Source organism: Aegilops tauschii, chromosome 7, assembly GCF_002575655.3.
Source record: "Aegilops tauschii subsp. strangulata cultivar AL8/78 chromosome 7, Aet v6.0, whole genome shotgun sequence".
Classification (NCBI taxonomy): domain Eukaryota; kingdom Viridiplantae; phylum Streptophyta; class Magnoliopsida; order Poales; family Poaceae; genus Aegilops; species Aegilops tauschii.
Window position 1 is genome coordinate 47,812,369 of NC_053041.3, and position 24,469 is coordinate 47,836,837.

The following is a 24,469-nucleotide window of genomic DNA, read 5'->3' on the forward strand; positions in this document are numbered from 1 at the left end:
TGGAATTACACTTTAAGAAAAAGGGAAATAATGTCAAAACTTACAGACAATTTATGCATAAATTATGCTTTTTATAATATGAAGGAACAAACATATAATTGTGAAATTTTCGCAAAAAAAAATCCTAAGGAATAAATTAGTGGCATTGGTTTTACCCTTCAAGAAGAAAGAAAATCGAAAAAGTTTAAAAAAACTTGCACACAACTTCGCTCTAAAATTGCACTTTTTATAGTATGTGAACATTAATCACATAATAGTATAATTTTTGCGCATATTGCATAATATTGATGTGCATACATTTACACTCATCCAACATCCCAAAAATACCAACAAAAGAAAAAAACCAACTAACAGAGAAAAAAACACATAAAAACAGAAAGACATATATAAAAAAAACAAAGGACAGAGAGGAGGTTGGATATAGTGAATGGGCTTCGGCCCAGTTGCAAATTGAAAAACACAAGGCCAGCACATCAAGCAGCGCATGCGAGAAAAAATGCAGCACGAATCTAAAAGGAAAATCAACGACCAAGAAGTTGACTTATCCAAATTGAAAATCAGACAACTTCGAAGTCGCTAAAGTGTAATACTAGTATATAATGGAGGACGATATGGGGGAGAGCCAAACTGGAAATATAAACAGAAATGGTGCTTTCAGCCGCTAGCAACGGGAGTAGAACAACGTTATCTCCACCTCTGATAATCTATAGTACATGTCAACTATCTAGCCGTTGACATTCATTCTCCCATCCTGCTCGTAGTACAACGCAGTAGTACGTAGTACACATGCAAGTACACAAGCGCAAGCAGTACTAGAAACTGAAATGGAACGAGACGGAAGCCATTTCACGAGCCTGTAATATCCTCCTATATATAGACGGGTGGGCGTGTGGTCTACTGCATATATACCTTCTCAAGCTAATAACGATCATAATAGAGATGGCGTCGGGATCAGCAGCTCTGTCTGTCGTCGCCGTGGCCATGGCGGCTGCGCTCCTTGCCCTGTGTGGCTCGACGGAGGCCCACACGCAGTTCGGGGCGTACAACAAGACGTGCCCACAGGCGGAGGACATCGTGTTCAAGGAGATGACGGCCGTCGTCGCCAAGTCGCCCGGCCTCGCCGGATCCCTGCTCCGGCTCTTCTCCGTCGACTGCTTCGTCGGAGTAAGTCAAGCTCATAACCCAGCTATCTATCTATAGCTAGCTATCTAGGCTAGTCAAGTTCACAACTGTGCCTGTGCGCAGGGTTGCGAGGGGTCGATTCTTCTGGACTCGACGACCAACAACACGGCGGAGAAGGACTCGCCGCTCAACAAGGGCCTCCGCGGCTACGACGTCATCGACTCCATCAAGGCGAAGCTCGAGGCGGCCTGCCCCGGCGTCGTCTCCTGCGCCGACGTCCTCGCCCTCGCTGCGCGCGACTCCGTGCGAATTGTACGTCGTCGTCTCAGCAAATAATTGTCTCCTTCCCATTCATCTTTGGGAGCCAAACTAAATTGCACTTTTAACGCTGAATTGAAAATGACGACGCCTGCGATTTTCCACTACAGCACTAGATTTGAAGTCATTTAGCTAGCCCGCTAAGCCGCTATACAAACCATCCTTCTGCATTATCTTTTGTTCTTGTTTATTTTTTTTTCGAAAAGAGGATCTCCCCGGCCTCTGCATCAGAGTGATGCATACGGCCATCTTATTAATGAAATAAAAGGTTCCAACAAGGTTCCAAAGTCTTCGACTGAAAAGAAATAAAAAGACAGCTCACACAGAGCTACAGAGGCTGGACACACAGACTAGCCAAGGTAAGACGCCACAACCGGCTGGTTAAAGATAGATAGGTAAACTAATTGCCTATCCTATTACATGACCGCCATCCAAACCGGTTGAAGATATCCCGAGCTACCATCTCCCAGCGGATAGATCCAGTAACCAAATGCTCCCTGGCCTCCATCGGAGTGAGTAGCGACCATGAACGGATCACGGCCGTGGCTCGGAAAATAACCTGCAAAAAGTGAATACGTGATGTTCTGTTAAAAACCAAATCATTTCTGCAAGTCCAGATAGTCCACAACAAAGCGCAAACTCCAACACGAATATGTCTCGCTAATTCAGGCTCAATCCCAGTGAGCCATGTCCCAAATAACGTAGTGACAGAATTCGGTGGAGTAATATTAAAAGCAATGTGAACCGTCCGCCAACGTACTCTGGCAAACGGGCAATCAAAAAAGAGATGCTTGATCGTCTCGTCCCGATCACAGAAGCTACACCTCGTAGGTCCTGTCCAATTACGCTAATCAAGTTATCCTTGGTTAAAATAACCTGTTTATGGACAAACCACATAAACACTTTTATCTTCAAGGGAACTTTGACAGCCCAAACATGTTTGGAGGTAGGAATGGAGCTCGAATTAATTACATCAATATACATTGATTTAACCATGAATACTCCAGACCTAGTCAGTTTCCAGCGTAATTCATCGGGTTGTTGAGAAAGATGGACATCCATTAGTCTCCGAACTAGACGGAGCCAATCTTCCCAACGATTGCCCACTAACGACCGTCTGAACTGAATATTAAGGGGGATGGATTGAAACACCGTAGCAACGAAAACCTCACGTCGTTGAACAATGCGATATAAAGACGGATATTGAATGGCCAAGGGTGTCTCGCCGAGCCAAGTATCCTCCCAGAAGCGTGTACTAGCGCCGTTGCCAATGACAACCTTTGTCCTATTAAACAAAGATTGTTTGACTTTCATCAGGCCTTTCCAGAAAGGCGAGTCAGTTGGCCTGACTGTGACATGGGACAAGGACTTTGTCTGTAGGTACTTGCTGCGGAGGATTTGTGCCCACATGGCATCAGTCTCAAAAGAAAGCTTCCACAGCCACTTGCTAAGAAGACATCTGTTCTTAACTTCAAGATTCTCAATACCAAGACCCCCTTGGTCTTTCGGTCTACAGATGATATCCCATTTTGCAAGTCTGTATTTTCTTTTTAGATCATCACCCTGCCAGAAGAAACGCGATCGATAAAAGTCCAGTCTTTTCCTAACACCTACTGGGACTTGAAAGAACGATAAGAGAAACATAGGCATACTCGTGAGCACCGAATTAATCAGAATTAATCGGCCTCCATATGACATGAGCTTGCCCTTCCAGCAACTCAATTTCTTCTCAAACCGGTCTTCGATGCACTTCCATTCTCTATTGGTCAGCTTTCTATGGTGGATTGGAATACCTAGGTAAGAGAAAGGTAATTCCCCCAAGTCGCACCCAAACAATTGCCTATAAGCCTCCTGTTCGTCTTTGGCTCTACCAAAGCAGAACAGCTCGCTCTTATGAAAGTTAATTTTTAACCCGGTCAATTGTTCGAAGAGGCATAACACCAGCTTCATATTTCTCGCCTTGGCCAGGTCATGCTCCATAAAGATGATTGTATCATCAGCGTACTGAAGGATGGATACACCTCCATCAACCAGATGAGGTACCAAGCCACCCACTTGACCATTCTCCTTAGCCCTTCCTATCAAGATGGCTAACATATCAACCACAATGTTAAACAAGATAGGGGACATCGGATCTCCTTGTCTAAGGCCTTTATGTGTCTGGAAGTAATGACCAATATCGTCATTCACTTTAATTCCCACACTCCCTTTTTGCGTAAATGATTCAACCTGGCGTCGCCAGGCTTCAACAAAACCTTTCTTACGCAATGCCTGCTGGAGAAATGGCCATTTAACCTTATCATACGCTTTCTCGAAATCCACCTTAAAAATGACACCATCTAACTTCTTGGAGTGGATTTCATGGAGCGTTTCATGAAGGACAACCACCCCTTCAAGGATGTTCCTGTCCGGCATGAAGGCAGTTTGGGAGTGCTGCACCACAGAATGCGCAATCTGTGTGAGCCTATTAGTCCCGACCTTGGTGAATATTTTAAAACTAACATTGAGTAGGCAGATCGGCCTGAACTGCTCAATTCTCACAGCATCCGTCTTCTTAGGAAGCAGTGTGATAGTTCCAAAATTCAAGTGAAATAATTGAAGCTGTCCAGAGAACAGATCCTGAAACATAGGTAGCAAATCCCCCTTAATAATATGCCAGCACTTCTTGTAGAACTCTACCGGAAATCCATCCGGTCCGGGAGCCTTATTATTTTTCAACTGTGGTATAGCATCAAACACCTCCTTCTCCGAAAACGGGGCAACCAGAATATCATTTTCAGCAGCCGAAAGTTGAGGCACATCCTCAGTTCTGGACTCATCGAGAGATACACAACTATCCTCCGGAGGTCCAAATAACTGCCTATAATATTCGGTTATATATGTTTTTAGGTTATCCTGTCCTAAAATAGTGCCCTCATCTTGTTCAAGCTGGAATATTCTCTTCTTTCTGTGCTTACCATTAGCAATCAGATGAAAGAATTGAGTATTTGCGTCCCCTTGGACCACTTTGCGAACCTTAGCCCGCAAAGCCCACTTCAATTCTTCTTCACGGAGAAGTTCTTTCAACCTCTTCTCTGCTTCAGTTTTAACCTGGAGCTCAGCAGGCATCAAAATCGTGGATTCGGCCTTGACGTCCAGATTCTGTATAAGAGAGAGAAGCCTGTCCTTCTCAATCTTATATACCCCACTAAGGTGCTTAGCCCAACCCCGTAAGAAGCTTCTCAAACTCCTAATCTTATTTTGCCAACGCTCGACCGCGGTCCTACCGCCTACACCCTTCGCCCATTCCCGAGCGATCAGGTCTAGGAACCCTTCGCGTTCGAACCAGGCCATCTCAAAAGAAAAGGTGTTTTTATTTCCCACGTGGTTCGGCTCCCCTGAGTCAACGAACAGGGGTGTGTGATCGGAAAACCCCCGGGAAAGAGCTTGAACCGTCACAAGCGTGAACTTCTGTTCCCACTGCACACTCGCAAGAACACGATCAAGCTTTTCGTACGTCGGGTTGGGCAAAGAGTTAGCCCAGGTGAACTTTCTACCAGAAAGCTGTATCTCCCTCAGATCCAGGCTTTCAATAATAGTATTGAACATGAACGACCATCTGCCGTCAAAGTTATCATTATTCTTCTCCTCTCTCCTCCTAATGATGTTGAAATCTCCCCCAACTAAGATTGGAAGCTGCTCGGACCCACAAATCCGAACAAGATCCGCTAAAAAATCTGGTTTAAGCTCGGGCTGTGCGGCACCATAAACCGCCACCAACGCCCAGTTGAAACCATCAACCTTAGACCTGACTCGAAACTTAACCGCGAAGTCGCCCATGACTACACTCCGGACTTCAAGCGAATCGCATCTCACACCCAGCAAGATACCACCCGATCTTCCTCGCGGAGGGAGGCAATGCCAATCAAAATCAACACCACCCGCAAGAGAGGAAAGGAACTGGGGCGCAAAGTTATCTCTACCAGTTTCCGATAGAGCAATAAAATCTAAACGATGCTCCAGAGATGCCTCAGCAAGAAACCTTCTTTTAGCCAAGTCTTTCAGACCTCTGCTATTCCAAAAGATTCCTTTCATCACTCATCATGAAATTTTTTAGTAGTCCGAATCCTAGCACTCCTACGAACTGCAGAATCGGGGTAAATTTTCCGTTTCCACTTACGCTTGGGTTTGCTAGGTCCTGACTCCCGATCCTCATAACCGGGCTCAGCGGAACAAACAACTGCATTCTCTATGGGCATATCATCGTCCTCTGACTCATGATTGGATGGTGCTAAATCCACACACATATTGTTAAGCACGCTAACCCCTAATGCATCAATTTCATTGTCATTCATGGGTTTAACCGCTGCAAGATTACGAATAGTTTCTAAGGCACGCTCCGCCTCCAAATCTAACAAATCATTCACCGAACTGGAAATCTCACTATCTGTAGCCCCGAGAGAAACTCCCAATTGGTTTGCATTATTTATAATCTCCTCATTAGAAAAATGCAATAAAGAGTTAGATATGTTGACGGACATACCAGTAGAGATAGCAGCATCCTGAAGCTTAGCCACCCTCATGGCACATCGCTGCTGAATGTCGTCCACTTCCGGCTGTGTCTGGAGACAGGCACTCACCCGTCGTCCCTCAGACATCGGATCCGGTATCCCACCGAACGCAATCACCTCCTCCCGAGAAATCATGGTCGGAGTAAGGCCTCCTGCCCCACCCCAACCGCCAGGCCGGTCCGTCTGGACGGACTGGCTCTCCCCACGGGACTGCACCGGTGGCGAACAGGGGGACGGGAGTGCCAGGGCCGCCTGCCCTAACCCCCCCAGGACCGCAGAAGCCACCAGCATGGGCGCCTTAGGAGAAGGAGGCCCCGAGGCCACCTGCCCCGAGCCCCCCCCAAAGGCACCGACGCCACCAGCATAGAGGAGCAGGCGACGGGAGAGGAGGTATCCGTGGCCACCTGCCTCAGATCCCCTCCCAACGCAGAGAGGGACACGGGAGCCACCTGCCCCGAGTCCCCTACCTCAGCCGGAGAAGAGCGACCGGAGGCCGCCTGCCCCGGGGTCCCTCCCGACAACCCATCCACGACCACTGGCGTCACGCCCTGAGAATGGACACCGTGCTGAGCAGGAGAGAGAGTGGCCACCTGCCGACTCACCTCTACCCCTCCGCTGCCCGAGATCGACGACACCTCAGTAACCACAGGCATAGAACAGACAGTATCCTCAAACCCCAAAGCAGGCAACGCAAGCTCAAAAGCCTCGTCGGACTCGACCCGATCACTCCAGAGCCTCGGGGGTGCAGAAGCGGGCTCAAAAGACCCAAATCTCAGTGATGTCACAGGCAGCGAGGAGGGTGGCTCCGCTCCCTTCTCGGTCATCGCAGTGTCGGGCCCCGGTCCCTTGGACATCTGTCGTCCAGAATCCTCGACCGGCGGCTCCCTCGCTCCTGCGCTGCCATCACCCTCGTGCATATCCACATCGGACCCGTGAGTCGCCGCAACCAAAAGGCTCTCATCCTCAAACTCAATAACCAAATCATAGATCCTGCCTTGGTAAGCCCACTTAACCACTTTCGGCACATACTCAACGTTCAGAATACTAACCAAAACCCGAGCAATCCCATGAGCTCTGGTGAACGCCATATCCACTCGCTCAGGCTTCCCAATCAAAATACCCAAGCTGGCCACAACGCGAGCATCCTGCAAAGGCTTGGATGGGGCCCCGGAAAAACGCAACCACGCCTGAGTAAGCGGCGCACCCTGAGGCTCCACCAGCTTCCATTCGTGGAACTCAAGGATGCCATCAGTTCCCGGTACATTACACATCCCAAAACTCAGCAACCTCTGCAGGTCCTCAACCGAAGGAAACTCAACTCTGAACATCTTATCATCGAGACTGACGAGGTCCCACTGGAATTCCCCAGGGACAAGCTCCCGAAGCCTCTGCACGATCTGCGTCTCAGAGACCTCCCCTCTGGCGACCTTAACAATCCCCGTAGTCATGTTCGGGGTCTCATCAGTAACCTCTCGCTCATACGGAGACTTAAAAAACGTGAGCTCAGCACAGTAAAGACCATACATCATAAGTGACGGTGCCTGCTCTCGTAGAATCGGGCAGTCCCCGGAATCATGTGCCGGTTTGCCGCAGGTGTCGCATAGCCGAGCCACACACTCCGCAATGAAGTGGCCCTTGTCGCCACAACGATAGCACAGCATCTTTTCCTTCTTACGCGCCCATTTGGACGCCCTATCTGACTCAGCCCTTTCCGTCGTTTCCGCAGACACATCAGTCATAACCTCATTCTCAGGGACCTGGACAGTAGCAAGAGCCGTTACCACCTCCATAGCGTGCCCGGTCAGAACTGGTTCCTTGGCAGCCCCGCTAACTGTTTCCTGCTCGACAACAACAGGAGGGGGTGGTTGACGAGGACGGTACCGGCCCCCTCGGCCTCCCCGACCCCCCCGATAGCCACGGTAACCACCACGCTGCCGATTGTCCGGACCAGACTGCCCCTCAACAAAGCCACCGGACGGACCCAAGAATGGCCTCTCAGCTGTACCATCGCTTTGCCAAGCGTAACCTCGACCTCCACCCATTGACGAAGAACCGCGGTGTTGTCCAGTCCCGTAGACATCGTAGCCGTCATCCCCCCATTGACCCCGGGGCACAGCCACAGAGCCACCCCCGTTCTGCGGTGACGGAGATGGGCGAGCAACGACGTGGGGAGGAGGGGCCGGCCTAGGCAGCGGAACCGACGACACCGGCGCCTTCGGGAGAGGAGCCCCCCAGCCCGCAGCGGGCATCATAGCCCCGTTGGCGGCCATGGGGCGGGGACCGGACGCCGGCCCGCCTCGCCCGCCCGCCGACAAGATGGGAGCCGGCGACTTCCCGGCGGGCGCCACACCAACGCCCCCTGCCCCGCGACCCGCCACAACCTTGGGGGGCCCGCTCCGCCCCGTCCAGCCCCAGGCGCCGGCGCCGGCGACACACCCCGGCCACCTCCTTGGCCCGGCGGCGGCGGCACAACAGCCCGTGCTGACCCAATCTATATGTCGTTGGTTGCTTTATATATAAAGCGGGAAAAAAGCTTTTTTTGGTATAGTTTTTCATAGCATCCGGCCAAGCCGCCGCTAAATGGTATAGCCCGTTATTCAAAACATTGGTCTCATCTGTATCTGATGCCATGTGGCTCATGCCTCGCCTCTGCTAGACCAAAGGCCCCTACATCCCGGTCCCGACGGGGCGGGAGGACGGCAACAGGTCGTCTGCCGCCGATGTCACCCCCAACACCCCCAAGCCAGACGCCAGCATCACCGGCCTCATCACCTTCTTCGGGAAGTTCAACCTCACCGCCAAGGACCTCGCCGTCCTCTCCGGCGCACACACCATCGGCAAGGCTCACTGCTCCGCCTTCTCCACCCGCCTCTACAACTTCACTGCCAGCAACAACATCTCCGACCCCACGCTCGATGCCAACTACACGGCCACGCTTCGCGGCCAGTGTGCGGCCGGTGACCTCGCCACCCTGGTCGACCTCGACCCCAACAGCGGCACGACATTCGACCTCGGGTACTACAGGGGCGTCGCAGCGAGCATGGGCCTCCTCTCCACTGACGGCGCGCTGCTCCTCAACGAGGACACCAGGGCCTACGTGACGTGCCAGGCCAACGCCACCGCGCCTGCCGAGTTCTTCGCCGACTTCGCCGCGTCCTTCATCAATATGAGCAAGATCGGCGTGTTGTCGCACCATAAGGGCCAGATAAGGAGGCACTGCTCCGCCGTCAACCCTCTGTCCGCCTCCTCACAGGCGCCCGTCACCATGGGCGCGCACGCCGCCGTGCTACTCGCCAGCTCTTTCGTCTCCATCGTCGCTCTGGCGCTTGTGCTCTAGCCAGCATGCAACTTGCATTCTGTGAAGTGTTTGGTTTGGGTTTGTTTTTATCTGCTGATTGCTTATTTGTCTCTATTGATTTGCGTTGGTAAGTATGGATGCTATCATGTCAAGCTGAGCATGCCATTCCCTGATTTCTGAATGTAAGTATATGTTGCTGGTCGCAGGCTCTCGATGATGATAGTTGTTATGGCACTTGTACCTGTTTTAAGTTTGATGGGTGTTGGAATTTAAGTTTGAGTTGAATAAAGTTTAACCATTTTTCAATCAGTTTTAGACAAAGAAAAGGGTCAATTCCTTTTCTAAAGAAAAGGGTCAATTCTTATTGAAGGGGGCAAGACCTATAAGCATCAAAACTGTAGAAGATATAGGCACATAGCATTGCAAACATCGTAAGGTCTAGATAGTCAAAATATTACCCGTTGTTAAGAAATATAAATGAAAATTGCATATCTATTAATTTGAATTTGAAGTCGGTTCTCTACAACCACCTTGGTCAGAGATCTTGATAATTTGTTGAGAACTCGACTTAGGTCTTCCCACATCATGTGTTTTTAACCCGACACTAGTAGAGAAATGGTTAGCCACAACTTTAATTGTTGTCGCGCCAGTTTCAATCCACGTCATCACTATTTTTTTAAAATAATGTTGGTGTTGATATATCTGGTACGCCCCCTTTATTGTTTTGTGGTGGCGTGACTTTTTTGTAACACGCCATAAGTTTGTGGGATAATGTTATTGGTCATGACACAAGTTAGCGGTGGCATGTGACTCCTATGCACGCCGTAGGTACTTATACTAGTGGTGGTGTGCTTGTTCTGGCATGCGACCACTAACCTTCTCATATGTAAGAGTATTGGCAGCGTCCTTGTTCCTCAAACAGTTTCACTTCTTTGTCCACAAAAATCTTCTCCTAGCTAGCTCCTCTCAATTTTGATCTTCCCCTAGTAGCCATGTGGCCAGTAAAGGACCAACCGGAGCTTGTAGAATCAACATGAGCCCCCTGTGCGAGCCCACGTTGGCCGAGAGTGCCAAAAGATTGGGGATCTGCCATCTTCAACTATTTAATTTTGTTGAGTACTTAGTGCAAAAAAATAAAATGTAAATAAAAATCAACTCAAAAAATAAACTATATATAAAACATAAATAAAATCTAAAACAAATAAATATATCAAAACATCAATAGTAAAATTTAAAACAAAATAAATGAAACCTAAACAAAAATGAATTAAATTTAAAAACAAATAAAATGTAAATAGAAAATTACCTTAAAACTAGAATAAATAAACTGTATATATTAAAAATATAAATATAAATAAACCGTATAAAAATGAATTAATTTAAACTATATATAAAATGTCAATAAAATAGAAAATAAAGTAAATAAGATGAAAATCAATAAAGTAATAAAAATAATGTTGGTAAAAATAAACTATATATAAATATTAATAAAAAGAACTATATTTAAAAAATGTTAAAAAATAGGGCCCCTTTTCAACTTAAATATCCCATGCTTTAGCATCTAGATTATCACATCTATCATAAACGTTGACAATAAAGTTGGTGGTTCATGTACAGGCTCACTCAAATTATTATCATCCCCATCTTGAGTTTTCATGCGCACTTGCAACATTGTCGCCCTCAACCAAGTTTTCGTTCCCACTCGCAGGATTCTGTGCATTGGGTTATTCTTTAACAATGTCAATGGTTAAATTCAACTAGTTAACATTTCTAGCACTAGTATTTGATTCTTGGTGTGGAGTTTAGTGAAGTCGATGATTTTTAATGTTGTGAAAGGTTTTCCGGTACATTACAAACATGTATCGGTTTGGCTGTGTACACACACGCGCACACGTCTCTTGTGACTAATTCCCTTGGTAGGACATCAACGCTAATGAGTGGTGCACAGTGGGCATGGACATGTAGACGCCTCACCAATATAGACACGCATGCAGCTGCCCCGCTCGGCCCAAGCTCCTCTACGCATGGTTTGTTTGGTTTGAACTAATGATAATCGACGTGGGGTGCTTCTCATTCACACACACAAACATGCATGTAGAAACCGTCAACCGCACCAAATTATGAACCCCAATTATTTGCGTCCAGGCTCCAGCTATGGCTATGGCTCCACAAAATCAGATGGAGGACTTAACTAAGGCTGTTCCTTTCTAAATTTATGTACCGTAGGTTTCACTGTGTGTGAGAGAGAGGGGGAGAGCGAGAGGATGGCGTTTTGGCTCCGTGTACGTTATATTTGTGAAATTGTTTATGCAAAACATAAACTTATGCTTCCTCAGTGAAAATACAAAGTTGAGTGCCATTAAAATGTAAAAAATTGCAAACAAACAATCAAAGGTCAAGAACATGTATATGTAATGTTTTTGTATTTTTTTTCTACGTTCATTCAAGCATTTTTGGCATGCAGGAACATATGTTCCCAGGAGTCAAATTGGAAATCCAAAACTTTGCTACGATCGCTTGGTGGTGTGTGTGTATCTTTCAAGCAGTTAAGATCCTACACTCTGGCGGTCTGGCCGGTGGTTGGCTTATTTAAGCCGGCCGGCCTCTCCTCCTCTACTTCCTGCACTGCATCTTCAGCCAGCAAGCACACTAGCCACCTACCCAGATCTTCCACTTTCTATGTGTGTTTCATGCTTGCATAGCTCCAGGTAAGAGATGGACGCTGAGCCTCGGCGGCAGCAACAAGAGGAGGAGGAGGAAGAGGAGGGCACGACGAAGGAGCAGGACTCCGGCGACGGCGATGGCGCCGACGCAGAGCCCGTCCACAACCACCGCGGATGGAAGGTCATGCCATACGTCATAGGTGATCTTCTCTCAGATCTCCCTCTGCTCAACTCAGTAGCGTAGCAATCTGCATAGCTTATCTCTGCCGGATTGCTCTTATTTTGTTGTTGTTGTTGTTAGTTGTACTGGATCGATCTTAGCAAGCTCTGTGCCTGCCTGCCTGCCGATCGATCTGATGAGCCGACCGAAAAAGCAGACAGTAATAGATCGAGTGCATATCAATATCAATTGAGGTTCTAAAGGATCCACCTCAATCACTGATTGGGTGACCAGTGGGGCTTGTATTCACAAATTTCAACCACCAAGGACAAACTCAGTCCTAGGATTGCTTCTTTGCTTTTTTGTTGTTGAGAAAACCCTCTTTTTTGTTCTCGGAAAAAAAGAAAACCCTCTTTTTCTCAGAGCTTTCCCTGGAGCAACATTTTCTTTTCACACAATTTAAGAAAAGCTTTAGTTTCTTAACCTTACTGGATAATTCATAATTGTCCATGCATTGCAATGGATGCACACGTTTTTTTTGTACGCAACCAAAATAAATTACTTGCCAGTTTATTGTCAACTTGATTACGTACCAAAAATAAAATTTAAATAATAATTGTCGGTACTTATTGGCTTAGCAAAGAAAGCATGATTTTATTTGCTAAGCCAATGAGACATGGGGCTGCTGCGAGCTGGTTTCAAGAAAAGAAGAGGAAACATCGACAAAACCGAAAACGGAGGTGGGGGTGGGAGCAGTGGCGAATCTACCGGTGAGGCTTCGATAGGCTCGAGCCTACCCTCAAAAATCGTAAATTATCTTTCTACTACTATGCATCGGCAGGCCCAACCCAGGAAAAGCAAGCCAGCCGGCCCTTGTAAGAGAATTAGGCAGGCGAGGAAACCAGCATGCAGTCCCACGGCCGCACGCTCCCCGTCTCTCGTAAAGCAGCCCTAAAAAAAATCTCTCGATGACTTAGCCGCTGGACGAGTGGATTTGGAGAACAGATTCGATTTTTTGTTCAAAAATTGATATTAAAAAAACCAAAAAAATCTAGTAAATACTACTCCCTCCGTTCCTAAATATAAGTCTTTGTAGAGATTCCACTATGAACCATATACGGATGTATATAGATGCATTTTAAGTGTAGATTCATTCAATTTGCTCCGTATGTAGTCCACCTAGTGGGATCACTAGAAAGACTTATATTTAGGAACGGAGGGAGTACATGTTTCCAGTAGTAATATGGGATTTTTTTCAAAATTTATTTGCACAAAACGATTAAGAGATAATCAATTTTTTCTTCAAAAGAGCGTTCAAATTTCTCGGCGTAAACTTTGAGCCCACCCTCCATTTTCTTTCTAGATTCGCCACTGGGTGGGAGGATGGACGAACGAAACAAATGGAACCTTACTTATTTTAGGTAGGAGAGAAAAGAAAGCCCAGTGAAAAAATCGACAAAACTGAAAACGAAGGTGGGCTAGGGAGGGAAGAAAAAGTAACCAACAAAACCTTACTTATTTTTTGGGCAGGAAAGACAAGAAAACCCAACAAAAAAATCGACAAAACCAGAAACAAAGGTGGGTTGGGGAGAGACGACGAAAAAGGAACGTAAGATGAAACCTTTAGTTTTTAGGCAGGAGAAATGAATGCAGTGATATGTTAGGCTCTTTCCCTCCCTTCTAGACGGTGATGTTTGGTTATGAGTTTCTGTTTTCTGTAGTACTATTGTAGACTCAAGCAGGCATTGTTTATATTTATCTGCCGGAGATTTATTGGTAATTATTTTAATATTTTATATCATTAATAATTTTTATGCTGGCCATATTTGGGGAGTTTTCATAAGCTAATTAGAGTAAAAGCAAGTCTTAGAGCAAAGCAAACACTTCGTGCTCAAAGTCCACAAAATATGGTGACAAATGTTTGATGCAACTTGGACAAACTTTGGAAAATGGCAACAAACTTCTAATAAAAAAGTAATCAATTAAGTTTTTTTATGAATTTGATTTTGGAAGTACGTAGCTTGTGATGAGATTTTGGGATTTGATTGGGATCATGCAATTATGTAAAGACGAAATGATATGTTTGTTGCAGGGAACGAGACGTTTGAGAAGCTTGGCACGATCGGGACGTTGTCCAACATGCTGGTGTACCTGACGACGGTGTATCACATGCAGAGCGTCAGCGCCGCCACCCTCCTCAACGTCTTCTCCGGCACCAGCAACCTTGCCACCGTCCTCGGCGCCTTCGTCAGCGACACCTACCTAGGCCGCTACACCACCATTGCCATCTCCATCGTCGCCTCCTTCCTCGGCATGCTCCTGCTCACCCTCACCGCCGCCCTCCCCTCCCTCCACCCTCCCACCTGCAACACATCCAAAGGGCAACCATGCCAAGGCCCATCCACCTCCCACTTCGCCGCTCTCCTCGCCTCCTTCTTCTTCCTGGTCGTCGGCGCCAGCGGCGTTCGGCCATGCAGCCTCGCCTTTGGGGCAGACCAGTTTGACCCGCGCACCGCCGACGGACGCCGTGGCATCGCCAGCTTCTTCAACTGGTACTACTTTACTTTCACCATCGCCATCATGCTCTCGGCTACCGTCATCATCTACCTCCAAAGCAACGTCAACTGGGCGCTGGGGCTCGCCGTCCCCGCCGTGCTCATGGGCATCTCATGTGTCGTCTTCTTCATGGGCACCCGCCTCTATGTTCGTGTCCGCCCCGAGGGCAGCCCCTTGACTAGTTTTGCACAGGTCCTCGTCGCCGCTACACGCAAGCGCCACCTCCGGCGAGCTCGTGGCGTCGCCGAGCTGTTCGACCTGCCGCACCGGAGCAAGCTCGTCTCCAAGCTAGCGTACACCGACCAGTTCACGTGCCTCGACAAGGCGGCCATGCGGACCCCTGAGGACGCGCTCCACTCCGAGGAGAAGACGCCGGTGAATCCATGGAGGTTGTGCACGGTGCAGCAAGTGGAGGAGGTGAAGTGCCTAGCCCGCATCATCCCGGTATGGTCATCGGGCACCGTCTACTTTGTGGTGCTCACCCAGCTTGGCACCTACGTCGTGCTCCAGGCAGCGCAGACCGACCGGCGGATCAGCAGCGCCAGCAGCTTCCAGATCCCGCAGGGCTCCTTGATCGTCTTCTCCATGCTCTCCCTCACTCTATGGATACCCGTGTACGACCGGCTGGTGGTGCCGGCGCTCCGCCGCTTCACCAAGCACGAGGGCGGCATCACCCTGCTCCAGCGCATCGGCGTCGGCCTTGCGCTCTCCGTCGCGACGATGCTGGTGTCGGCGGCCGTGGAGCACCGACGACGGCGCCGAACCGCCATGATGTCGTGCTTCTGGCTGGTGCCGCAGCTGCTGCTGGCGGGCCTGTCGGAGGCGTTCGCGGGCATCGGGCAGCTCGAGTTCTTCTACCGGCAGTTCCCGGAGAACATGCGGAGCGTGGCGGGGGCGCTCTACTGCCTGGGGTTCGCCCTCGCGAGCTACGCGAGCGGGGTCATGGTGACGGTGGTGCACCGGGCGACGAGGGGGCGGGACGGTCGGCCGGACTGGCTGGCGCAGGACCTGGACCAGGGGAGGGTCGACCTGTTCTACCTCGTCACCGCCGCCATCGCCGCCGTCAACCTCATATACTTCATTGCCTGCGCCCGGTGGTACAGATTCAAGGAGTCCAACGACGACGACGACGGCTCCCACGCCAACGGCGATGATGTCGAGCTTGTCGACGGAAGACTGGAGAAGTCCGCGAGTGCCGCGCCGGTTTAGCTTAGTTCGGCCGTGATGCATGGATTGGTAGATTACTGGACATGTATGTATGTATTGTATACGATGATAGTACTAGAATGATGCACCAGGCATTCAAGGAATGGCATCCAAGAGCAGAGCATCACAAACACAGATAGGCAGCTCCAACATTAATATTTCGGGCTTCCTAAAAATCAGTCGACTGAGATTTAACCAAGTCTCAGTCGACCATGCAACATTTTTTCTTAACGTTTGCAACTTTTTTTCCTACCGGTTGTAGCATTCGTCTTGTTGGTTGTAGCATGTTGTCCCTCATCGGTTGTAGCATATCGTCTCACCGGTTGTAACATCTGTCATTGACGGTTGTAGCATTTTAATCACACCGGCTGCACCACCAATTTTCATTGCTTGTTAAACCGTTGCAACATTTTTCATCATCGGTTGTAGCATCTAGCCGTGCCGCTTGCAGCAAAAGAACTATGCAGACGTCACTCGACTGAGACTTGGTTAAGACTCAGTCGACTGAGTTCTAGACACACCTACTCCCTTCGTTCGAAAAACTTATCCCAAATTTGTCTCTCAAATGGATATATCTCGAAAAATCTTGTCCCAAAGATGAATGTATCTCGAAAAATCTTGTCCCAAACTTGTCTCTCGAATGGATGTATCTAGCACTAACTTGGTGCTAGATATATTCATTTGAAGGACAAGTTTTTTCGGACAGAGGGAGTACCCTCGCCTATTAACCGGACTAACTGTGCTTGCATGTGTCAGTGTCACGACCGATCAGCTAGCGCTAGCTGCAGTGCAGGTCCAGCAGCGCGACTTGGCTGCAGAGTCTTTCCTATATGAATAAATTGAGCTGCCGAGTCTTTTGGCGTGTCATCGTTGAGCAACCATGCAAAGCCAAGATGATTCCTACGTTGGCAGCCAGCTGAGGAGACGAGGAGTAGCTGCGTGCTGGAGCAGGGCGCTTGTGCAATGCAGACGTAGTAGCTCTGACCTGTGAGTAGTCAAGACGACCACTGAAAGTACATCAAAAGGTTAGCAAGATTATAAAAAAAATTGAAACAGTTTTTCTAATGGAGTGCAAAACTTCGTTGAGATTTGACATGGGAGGAGCTCGGGGCAGAAAAAGGAAAATCATTGCTCCAAATCGATTTCTTTTAACGTTTATCGTAACCGATTTTTATTTTTGTCCAGAACTCCTATGGCCAATTGCCATGAAATTTCGCACGCGCTTAGAAAACATGTTCATCTTTTATGTACAAAAAGAAAATCAGATTGTGTATGCATAAACCTGTGGGTGCTCGGTCAGAGCCAAAGGAGAAGAGGGGATTCATCACTAGCTGCTTCAAGAATAAGCCTGTTGGTGCCCTAGAACTGGAGGTGCTGATCCTGCCCCTACTGCCCTCTTTTAGCCGTTGTGGTGGTAGAATGAGTTAGCGGTATGAACAAACAGAATAAATAAAAACTTGCACACAACTTTGCACTTTTTTAGTATGTATAAGAAATAAATATATAATGGTGCAATTTTCACTCTAATACTATAATTTATACACATGTTATATAGTACTTTTGTGTATACATTTTGCACTCGCCGAATGTCACAAAAATACCCATAAAAATACAGTAAAAATAGAAATGCAAAAAAGAGAAACAAACAGAAGAATGGGGAGGTGACACTAGTAGAAAAAGAGGCTTCCATACGCCCCCATTAGTCCCCAAAATAATCGAACCGCGACAAAAGGGGTCTTTAGTCGCGGTTCGGGAGGAGACCCGCGACCAACTATCTGGGACCCGCGACCAACTATCTGGACCCAGCGCGCTCGGTCGACAGCTGGCGGACGGGAGGGGCTTTAGTCCCGGTTGGCCTGGCCAACCGGGACTAAAGGTCCCCGAAGGCCTTCAGTCGCGGTTGGCCAGGCCAACCGGGACTAAAGGCCCATCCAGCTGGCGGACGGGAGGGGCTTTAGTCCCGGTTGGCCTGGCCAACCGGGACTAAAGGTCCCCGAAGGCCTTTAGTCGCGGTTGGCGAGGCCAACCGGGACTAAAGGCCCATCCCTATATATAGGACTCAGCTCACTTCACTTCACTCAGCTCACTTCACAATTTTCAGAAGGGGGTGGTGGGTTTGCTTTTGGTTCCTCCTATGCACACAAGGTGTTCGATGAAATGCCCGAGAGCCTGAAACAAACATGATATGAAGTGTCCGAGCCACACTTGAGCTTTCTCATTTATTTTTCCTCCGCGATCGCGGTTAGCAACTTGAACCTTTCATGTGTCATTGATAAAATATGCATGTGTGTAGTTCATTGTTTAATTTGTATTATTTCTAGCTAGTTAGTTTAACAAATTCATGATGGTTAATTATATACTTTATATAATAATAATGCAGATGAATCGGCAATGGATGTACGGTCCCCGACTCTCCGGCGAGTTCACTACGGGTTTGAAAGATTTCCTCGTAGTGGCAAATGCGAACAAGCAGCGAGGTTTTATTATCTGTCCATGTGCTGCCTGTAAGAATCAGAAGGGTTACTCCTCCTCAAGAGAGGTTCACATGCACCTGCTTCGGCGCGGTTTCATGCGAAGCTATAATTGTTGGACCAAGCATGGAGAAAGAGGGGTTAGAATGGAAGAAGATGAAGAAGGGGATGATATCGATGACAACTATCATGATCATTTCGGTGATACTTTCATGGTGGATGATGCTGAAGGTGGGGAAGGGTTAGGTGAAGGTGAAGAAGAGGCACATGATGAGCCCGCTGATGATCTTGGTCGGACCATTGCTGATGCACGGAGACGCTGCGAAACTGACAAGGATAGGGAGAATTTGGATCGCATGTTAGAGGATCACAAAAAGTCGTTGTATCCAGGATGCGATAATAGTCTGAAAAAGCTGGGCTGCATACTAGATTTGCTAAAATGGAAGGCACAGGAAGGTGTAGGTGACTCATCATTTGAAAATTTGCTGAAAATGTTGAAGAATATGTTTCCGAAGAATAACGAGTTGCCCGCCAGTACGTACGAAGCAAAGAAGGTTGTCTGCCCTCTAGGTTTAGAGGTTCTGAAGATACATGCATGCATTAACGACTGCATCCTCTACCGCGGTGAATACGAGAATTTGAATGAATGCCCTGTATGAACTGCATTGCGTTATAAGATCAGAGGCGATGACCCTGGTGACGATGTTGAGGGCGAGAAACCCAGGAAGAGGGTTCCCGCCAAGGTGATGTGGTATGCTCCTATAATACCACGGTTGAAACGTCTGTTCAGGAACGAAAAGCATGCCAAGTTGTTGCGATGGCACAAAGAGGACCGTAAGTCCGACGGGGAGTTGAGGCACACCGCTGATGGAACGCAATGGAGAAAGATCGACAGAGTGCTCAAAGATTTTGCAGCTGACGCAAGGAACATAAGATTTGGTCTAAGTACTGATGGCATGAATCCTTTTGGCGAGCAGAGCTCCAGCCATAGCACCTGGCCCATGACTCTATGCATCTACAACCTTCCTCCTTGGTTGTGCATGAAGCGGAAGTTCATTATGATGCCAGTGCTCATCCAAGGCCCTAAGCAACCCGGCAACGACATCGATGTGTACCTAAGGCCATTAGTTGAAGAACTCTTACAGTTGTGGGCCAGACCTGGTGTACGTGTCTGGGATGAGCACAAAGGAGAGGAATTTGACCTACGAGCGTTGCTTTTTGTAACCATCAACGATTGGCCTGCTCTCAGTAACCTTTCGGGACAGACAAATAAGGGATACAATGCATGCACGCACTGCTTACATGAGACTGAAAGTGTACGTTTGGTTAATTGTAAGAAGAACGTGTACCTGGGTCATCGTCGATTTCTTCCCCGAAATCATAACGTAAGAAAGAAAGGCAAGCATTTCAACGGCAAGGCAGATCACCGGCCGAAGCCCGCGGAACGTACTGGTGCTGAGATATTTGATATGGTCAAGGATTTGAAAGTCATCTTTGGAAAGGGTCCTGGCGGACAATCAGTTCCGCCGGGAGTTGACGGGCACGCACCCATGTGGAAGAAGAAATCTATATTTTGGGAGCTAGAATATTGGAAAGTCCTAGATGTCCGCTCTGCAATCGACGTGATGCATGTTACGAAGAATATTTGCGTGAACCTGCTAAGCTTCTTGGGCGTGTATGGGAAGACAAATGATACAAAAGAAGCACGGCAGGACCAGCAACTTTTGAAAGACCCAGATGACCGGCATCCGGAATGGTTTCAAGGTCGTGCCAGCTACGCTCTTACCAAAGAAGAGAAGGTCATTTTTTTTGAATGCCTGAGCAGTATGAAGGTCCCATCTGGCTTCTCGTCGAATATAAAGGGAATAATAAACATGGCGGAGAAAAAGTTCCAAAACCTGAAGTCTCATGACTACCACGTGATTATGACGCAATTGCTTCCGATTGCTTTGAGGGGGCTCCTACCGGAAAATGTTCGAGTAGCCATTGTGAAGCTATGTGCATTCCTCAATGCAATCTCTCAGAAGGTAATCAATCCAGAAGATCTACCACGGTTACAGAATGATGTGGTCCAATGCCTTGTCAGTTTCGAGTTGGTGTTCCCACCATCCTTCTTCGATATTATGACGCACCTCCTGCTCCACCTAGTCGAAGAGATTTCCATTCTCGGTCCTGTATTTCTACACAATATGTTCCCCTTTGAGAGGTTCATGGGAGTATTAAAGAAATATGTTCATAACCGTGCTAGGCCAGAAGGAAGCATCGTCAAGGGCTATGGAAATGAGGAGGTAATTGAGTTCTGTATTGACTATGTTCCTGACCTTAAGCCGATTGGTATTCCTCAATCGCGGCACGAGGGGAGACTAAGTGGAAAAGGCAAGATCGGAAGGAAATCCACGATATGTATGGACGGTCATTCTATGACTGAAGCACACCACACAGTTCTGCAAAATTCCAGCTTTGTGGCTCCGTACTTCGAGCAACACAAGAATATTTTACGCTCGGACAACCCGGGGAAGCCTCAATACTGGATTAGAAAGGCCCACATGGAGACTTTCGGCAGTTGGTTGCGAAAACATTTAATGAATGACAATAATGTTGGAGATCAGCTGTACATGTTGGCCAAGAAACCATCTTCGACTATAACGATTTTCCAAGGGTACGAGATAAATGGGAATACATTTTACACCATCGCCCAAGATAAAAAGAGCACCAACCAAAACAGTGGTGTCCGCTTTGATGCAGCAACCGAGAATGGGCGAAAGGTCACATATTATGGTTACATAGAGGAGATATGGGAACTTGACTATGGACCCTCCTTTAAGGTCCCTTTGTTCCGGTGCAAATGGTTCAAGCTAACAGGAGCTGGGGTAAAGGTGGACGAGCAATACGGAATGACAATGGTGGATTTCAACAATCTTGGTTACCTTGACGAACCATTCGTCCTTGCCAAAGATGTCGCTCAGGTTTTTTATTTGAAGGACATGAGTAGCAAACCGAGGAAACGGAAAGATAAGAAAACGATCAGTACATCATGCGATGATCCAAAGCGCCACATTGTTCTTTCAGGGAAAACAAACATCGTGGGAGTGGAGGACAAGACAGACATGTCAGAAGATTATAATATGTTTGGTGAAATTCCGCCCTTCAAAGTGAACACTGACCCAAGCATTAAGTTAAATGATGAGGATGCTCCATGGATACGGCACAATCGTAAGCAAGCAGGGACACAAGGGAAGAATTGATGTGTAATAATTTATTGTACCAAACTTTGTATTTGGTCGATGAACTGAATGATGTATCAAACCTTTTGTCAAACCTTCAAGGGTTTGATGAACTGAATTTTTTGATATATTATTTGTATTTTTAAGATTTTAAAATGGATTAGTTTTATTTTTCTGATTTTTTTGATATATAATTGTATTTTTAAGATTTTAAAATGAATTAGTTTTATTTTTCTGATTTTTTTGATATATAATTGTATTTTTAAGATTTTAAAATGAATTAGAAACAAAATAATATAAACTTTAATAAAATATATAAGTACAAACAAAATAAAATAAATTTTAATAACATAAATAAAATTTATGACACTAAAATTATCAAAGTATTTTCTGTTCAAAACATTATAAGCAACCTCTAGTATTTTTGAAACTAAAATTATATAAAATTGATTCAACTAAAAATATCGAAGTATTTTCTGTTCAAAATCATTGAAAGCTAAAAGAATTTTCATAAAGAACTTTTTTTCTTAGAAACTTTAATAGCAAAAATAATTATCATAAAGTAAAATAAATAAGTAATTAGAAACAAAATAAAATAAAATAAATAAGTTTTTTGTTGTAAGTAGAAACAAAACAAAATAAATAAAGCAAAAAAGAAAACAAAAAACAGGCAAAAAATAAAAAATATGCCACCTACTGGGCCACCACGGCCTGAATACGACTAGAAACCCATCGATGGGCCAGGATTCAGGCCCGCAGAAGGCCCAGTAGACCCATCAGGCATAGCAGTCACAATTAGGCCCGTAAGCCTGCAATGGAGAGGAGCTCAAGAGGGGAGCGGCAGTGGGGCTTATAAACCACTGCGCGCCCCTCTCAACTAGCGAGGTGGGACTAAACTAGCGAGGGGAGCGGCAGTGGTAGCAGCACAATGCCTTTAGTCGCGGTTGGGGAGGCGGACCGCGACTAAAGGGGTACCCTTTAGTCGCGGTTGTTGTCCCCAACCGCGACTAAAGGGTCTTTCTGCGCGGGAACGAAAGCGGCGCCAAAACCCTTTAGTCCCGGTTGGGGAGGAGGACCGCGACTAAAGGTACCCTTTAGTCGCGGTTGGTGTGGCCAACCGCGACTAAAGGGTACCTTTAGTCGCGGTCCTCCTCCCCAACCGGGACTAAAGGTACGTCTATATATACTGCACTTAGCAGTTTCCGCCACTTCCCATTCTCCTCTCTCGATGCCGAAGGCCTGCCCCGACGCCGATCACCGCCCGACGCCCTGCCCCGACGCCGAAGCCCTGCCCCGACGCCGACGCCGACGCCGAAGCCCTGCGCGCCGCCGCCCCCGTCCCCAGTGAGCGCCGCCGCCGCCCGTGCCCTGCCCTTAGCGCTCCGCCGCCGCCGCAGCGTGCCCGTGGCCCTTGCCCGCCCTTGCCCGCCGCCCGACGCCCTGCCGCCCGCCGTCCGCTGCCCCTGCCTGCCGTCCTCCGCGCGCCGGCAGAAGAAGAAGAAGGAAGAAGAAAAAGGAAGAAGAAGAAGAAAGAAAAAGGAAAAAGGAAGAAGAAGAAAGAAGGAAGAAGAAAACAAAAGAAAAACAGAAGAAAAACAAGAAAAAGGAAGAAAAAAGGAAAAAGGAAGAAAAAAAAGAAAACAAAAGAAAAAGGAAGAAAAAAGCAAAAAAGAAAACAAAAGAAAACACAAGAAAAACAAACAGAAGAAAAAACAGAAGAAAAAAGGAAAAAGGAAAAAAGGAAACAAAAGAAAACACAAGAAAAACAAACAGAAGAAAAAAACTGAAGAAAAAAGGAAAAAGGAAAAAAGGAAGAAAAAACTGAAGAAAAACAAAAGAAAACAAAAGAAAACAGAAGAAAAAGGAAGAAGAAAAAAAGACGAAAGAAAAAGGAAGAAGAAAAAAAATGAAAACCAAATGAAAACCAAAAGAAAGAAGAAAGAAAAAGGAAGAAGAAAAAAATGAAAACACAATGAAAGAAGAAAGAAAAAGGAAGAAGAAAAAAAAGAAGAAGAAAGGAAGAAGAAAGGAAGAAGAAGAAAGAAAGAAGAAAGAAAAAGGAAGAAGAAAAAAAGGAAGTAGAAAAAAAGAAAGAAGAAAGAAAGAAAGAAGAAAGAAAGAAGAAAAAGGAAGAAGAAAAAAGGAAGAAGAAAAAAAGAAAGAAGAAAGAAAGAAGAAAAAGGAAGAATAAAAAAAGGAAGAAGAAAAAAAGAAAGAAGAAAGAAAGAAGAAAGAAGAAAAAAAGAAGAAAGAAAAAGGAAGAAGAAAAAAAGAAGAAAGAAAAAGGAAGAAGAAAAAAATGAAAACCAAATGAAAACCAAAAGAAAGAAGAAAGAAAAAGGAAGAAGAAAAAAAGAAGAAGAAAGGAAGAAGAAAGGAAGAAGAAAAAAAGAAGAAGAAAGGAAGAAGAAAGGAAGAAGAAGAAAGAAAGAAGAAAGAAAAAGGAAGAAGAAGAAAGAAAGAAGAAAGAGGAAGAAGAAAGGAAGAAGAAGAAAAAAAGAAGAAAAAAGGAAGAAGAAAGAACCAAATGAAAACCAAAAAGAAAAACAAAGAAAACAAAACAAAATACTTGGCAGTGCTCAATAATCTTATTTTTTAATTCCTCCTCCTGTATGTCCCCTTAATCTTATTTTTTAATTCCTTTATACTTAAAGAATTTTTACTACATGCAGGAGTGACATATGGCGGACGATAGAGCCGAGCCGCTTAGGGATCCGGAGGCTGAACGTTATCTAATGGGCATCATCAACAACGAGATTCCTTATGTGCCGGGCTCAGAATATGAGCAAGAAGAGGATGTAGTCTCTTCTTTTCTGAACCTTGAAGGTGGAACAGAGATTGTCGATGATCAAGAAGGTGAAGGAACGGACATTGTCGACGGAGGTCAACCATCAACAAACG

General features: G+C 46.6%; 2 protein-coding genes across 3 annotated transcripts; both read left to right on the forward strand.

Moving 5' to 3' along the window:
- Positions 1-939: 939 nt before the first annotated feature.
- Positions 940-9,327, forward strand: LOC109767545 (peroxidase 1-like). Its single transcript, XM_020326300.1, has 3 exons — positions 940-1,164; positions 1,246-1,434; positions 8,647-9,327. The coding sequence occupies exons 1-3, from the start codon at positions 940-942 to the stop codon at positions 9,325-9,327; spliced, it is 1,095 nt and encodes a 364-aa protein (XP_020181889.1).
- A 2,481-nt stretch (positions 9,328-11,808) lies between these two features.
- Positions 11,809-16,125, forward strand: LOC109767544 (protein NRT1/ PTR FAMILY 2.11-like). 2 transcript variants are annotated; one of them, XM_040394289.3, is made up of 3 exons: positions 11,809-12,151; positions 14,204-15,084; positions 15,178-16,125. In XM_040394289.3, the coding sequence occupies exons 1-3, from the start codon at positions 12,004-12,006 to the stop codon at positions 15,874-15,876; spliced, it is 1,728 nt and encodes a 575-aa protein (XP_040250223.1). In that variant the 5' UTR covers positions 11,809-12,003; the 3' UTR covers positions 15,877-16,125. The 2 variants fall into 2 exon arrangements, with proteins under 2 accessions (XP_040250223.1, XP_040250222.1); XM_040394288.3 differs by having other exon boundaries at positions 14,204-16,125.
- Positions 16,126-24,469: the final 8,344 nt, after the last annotated feature.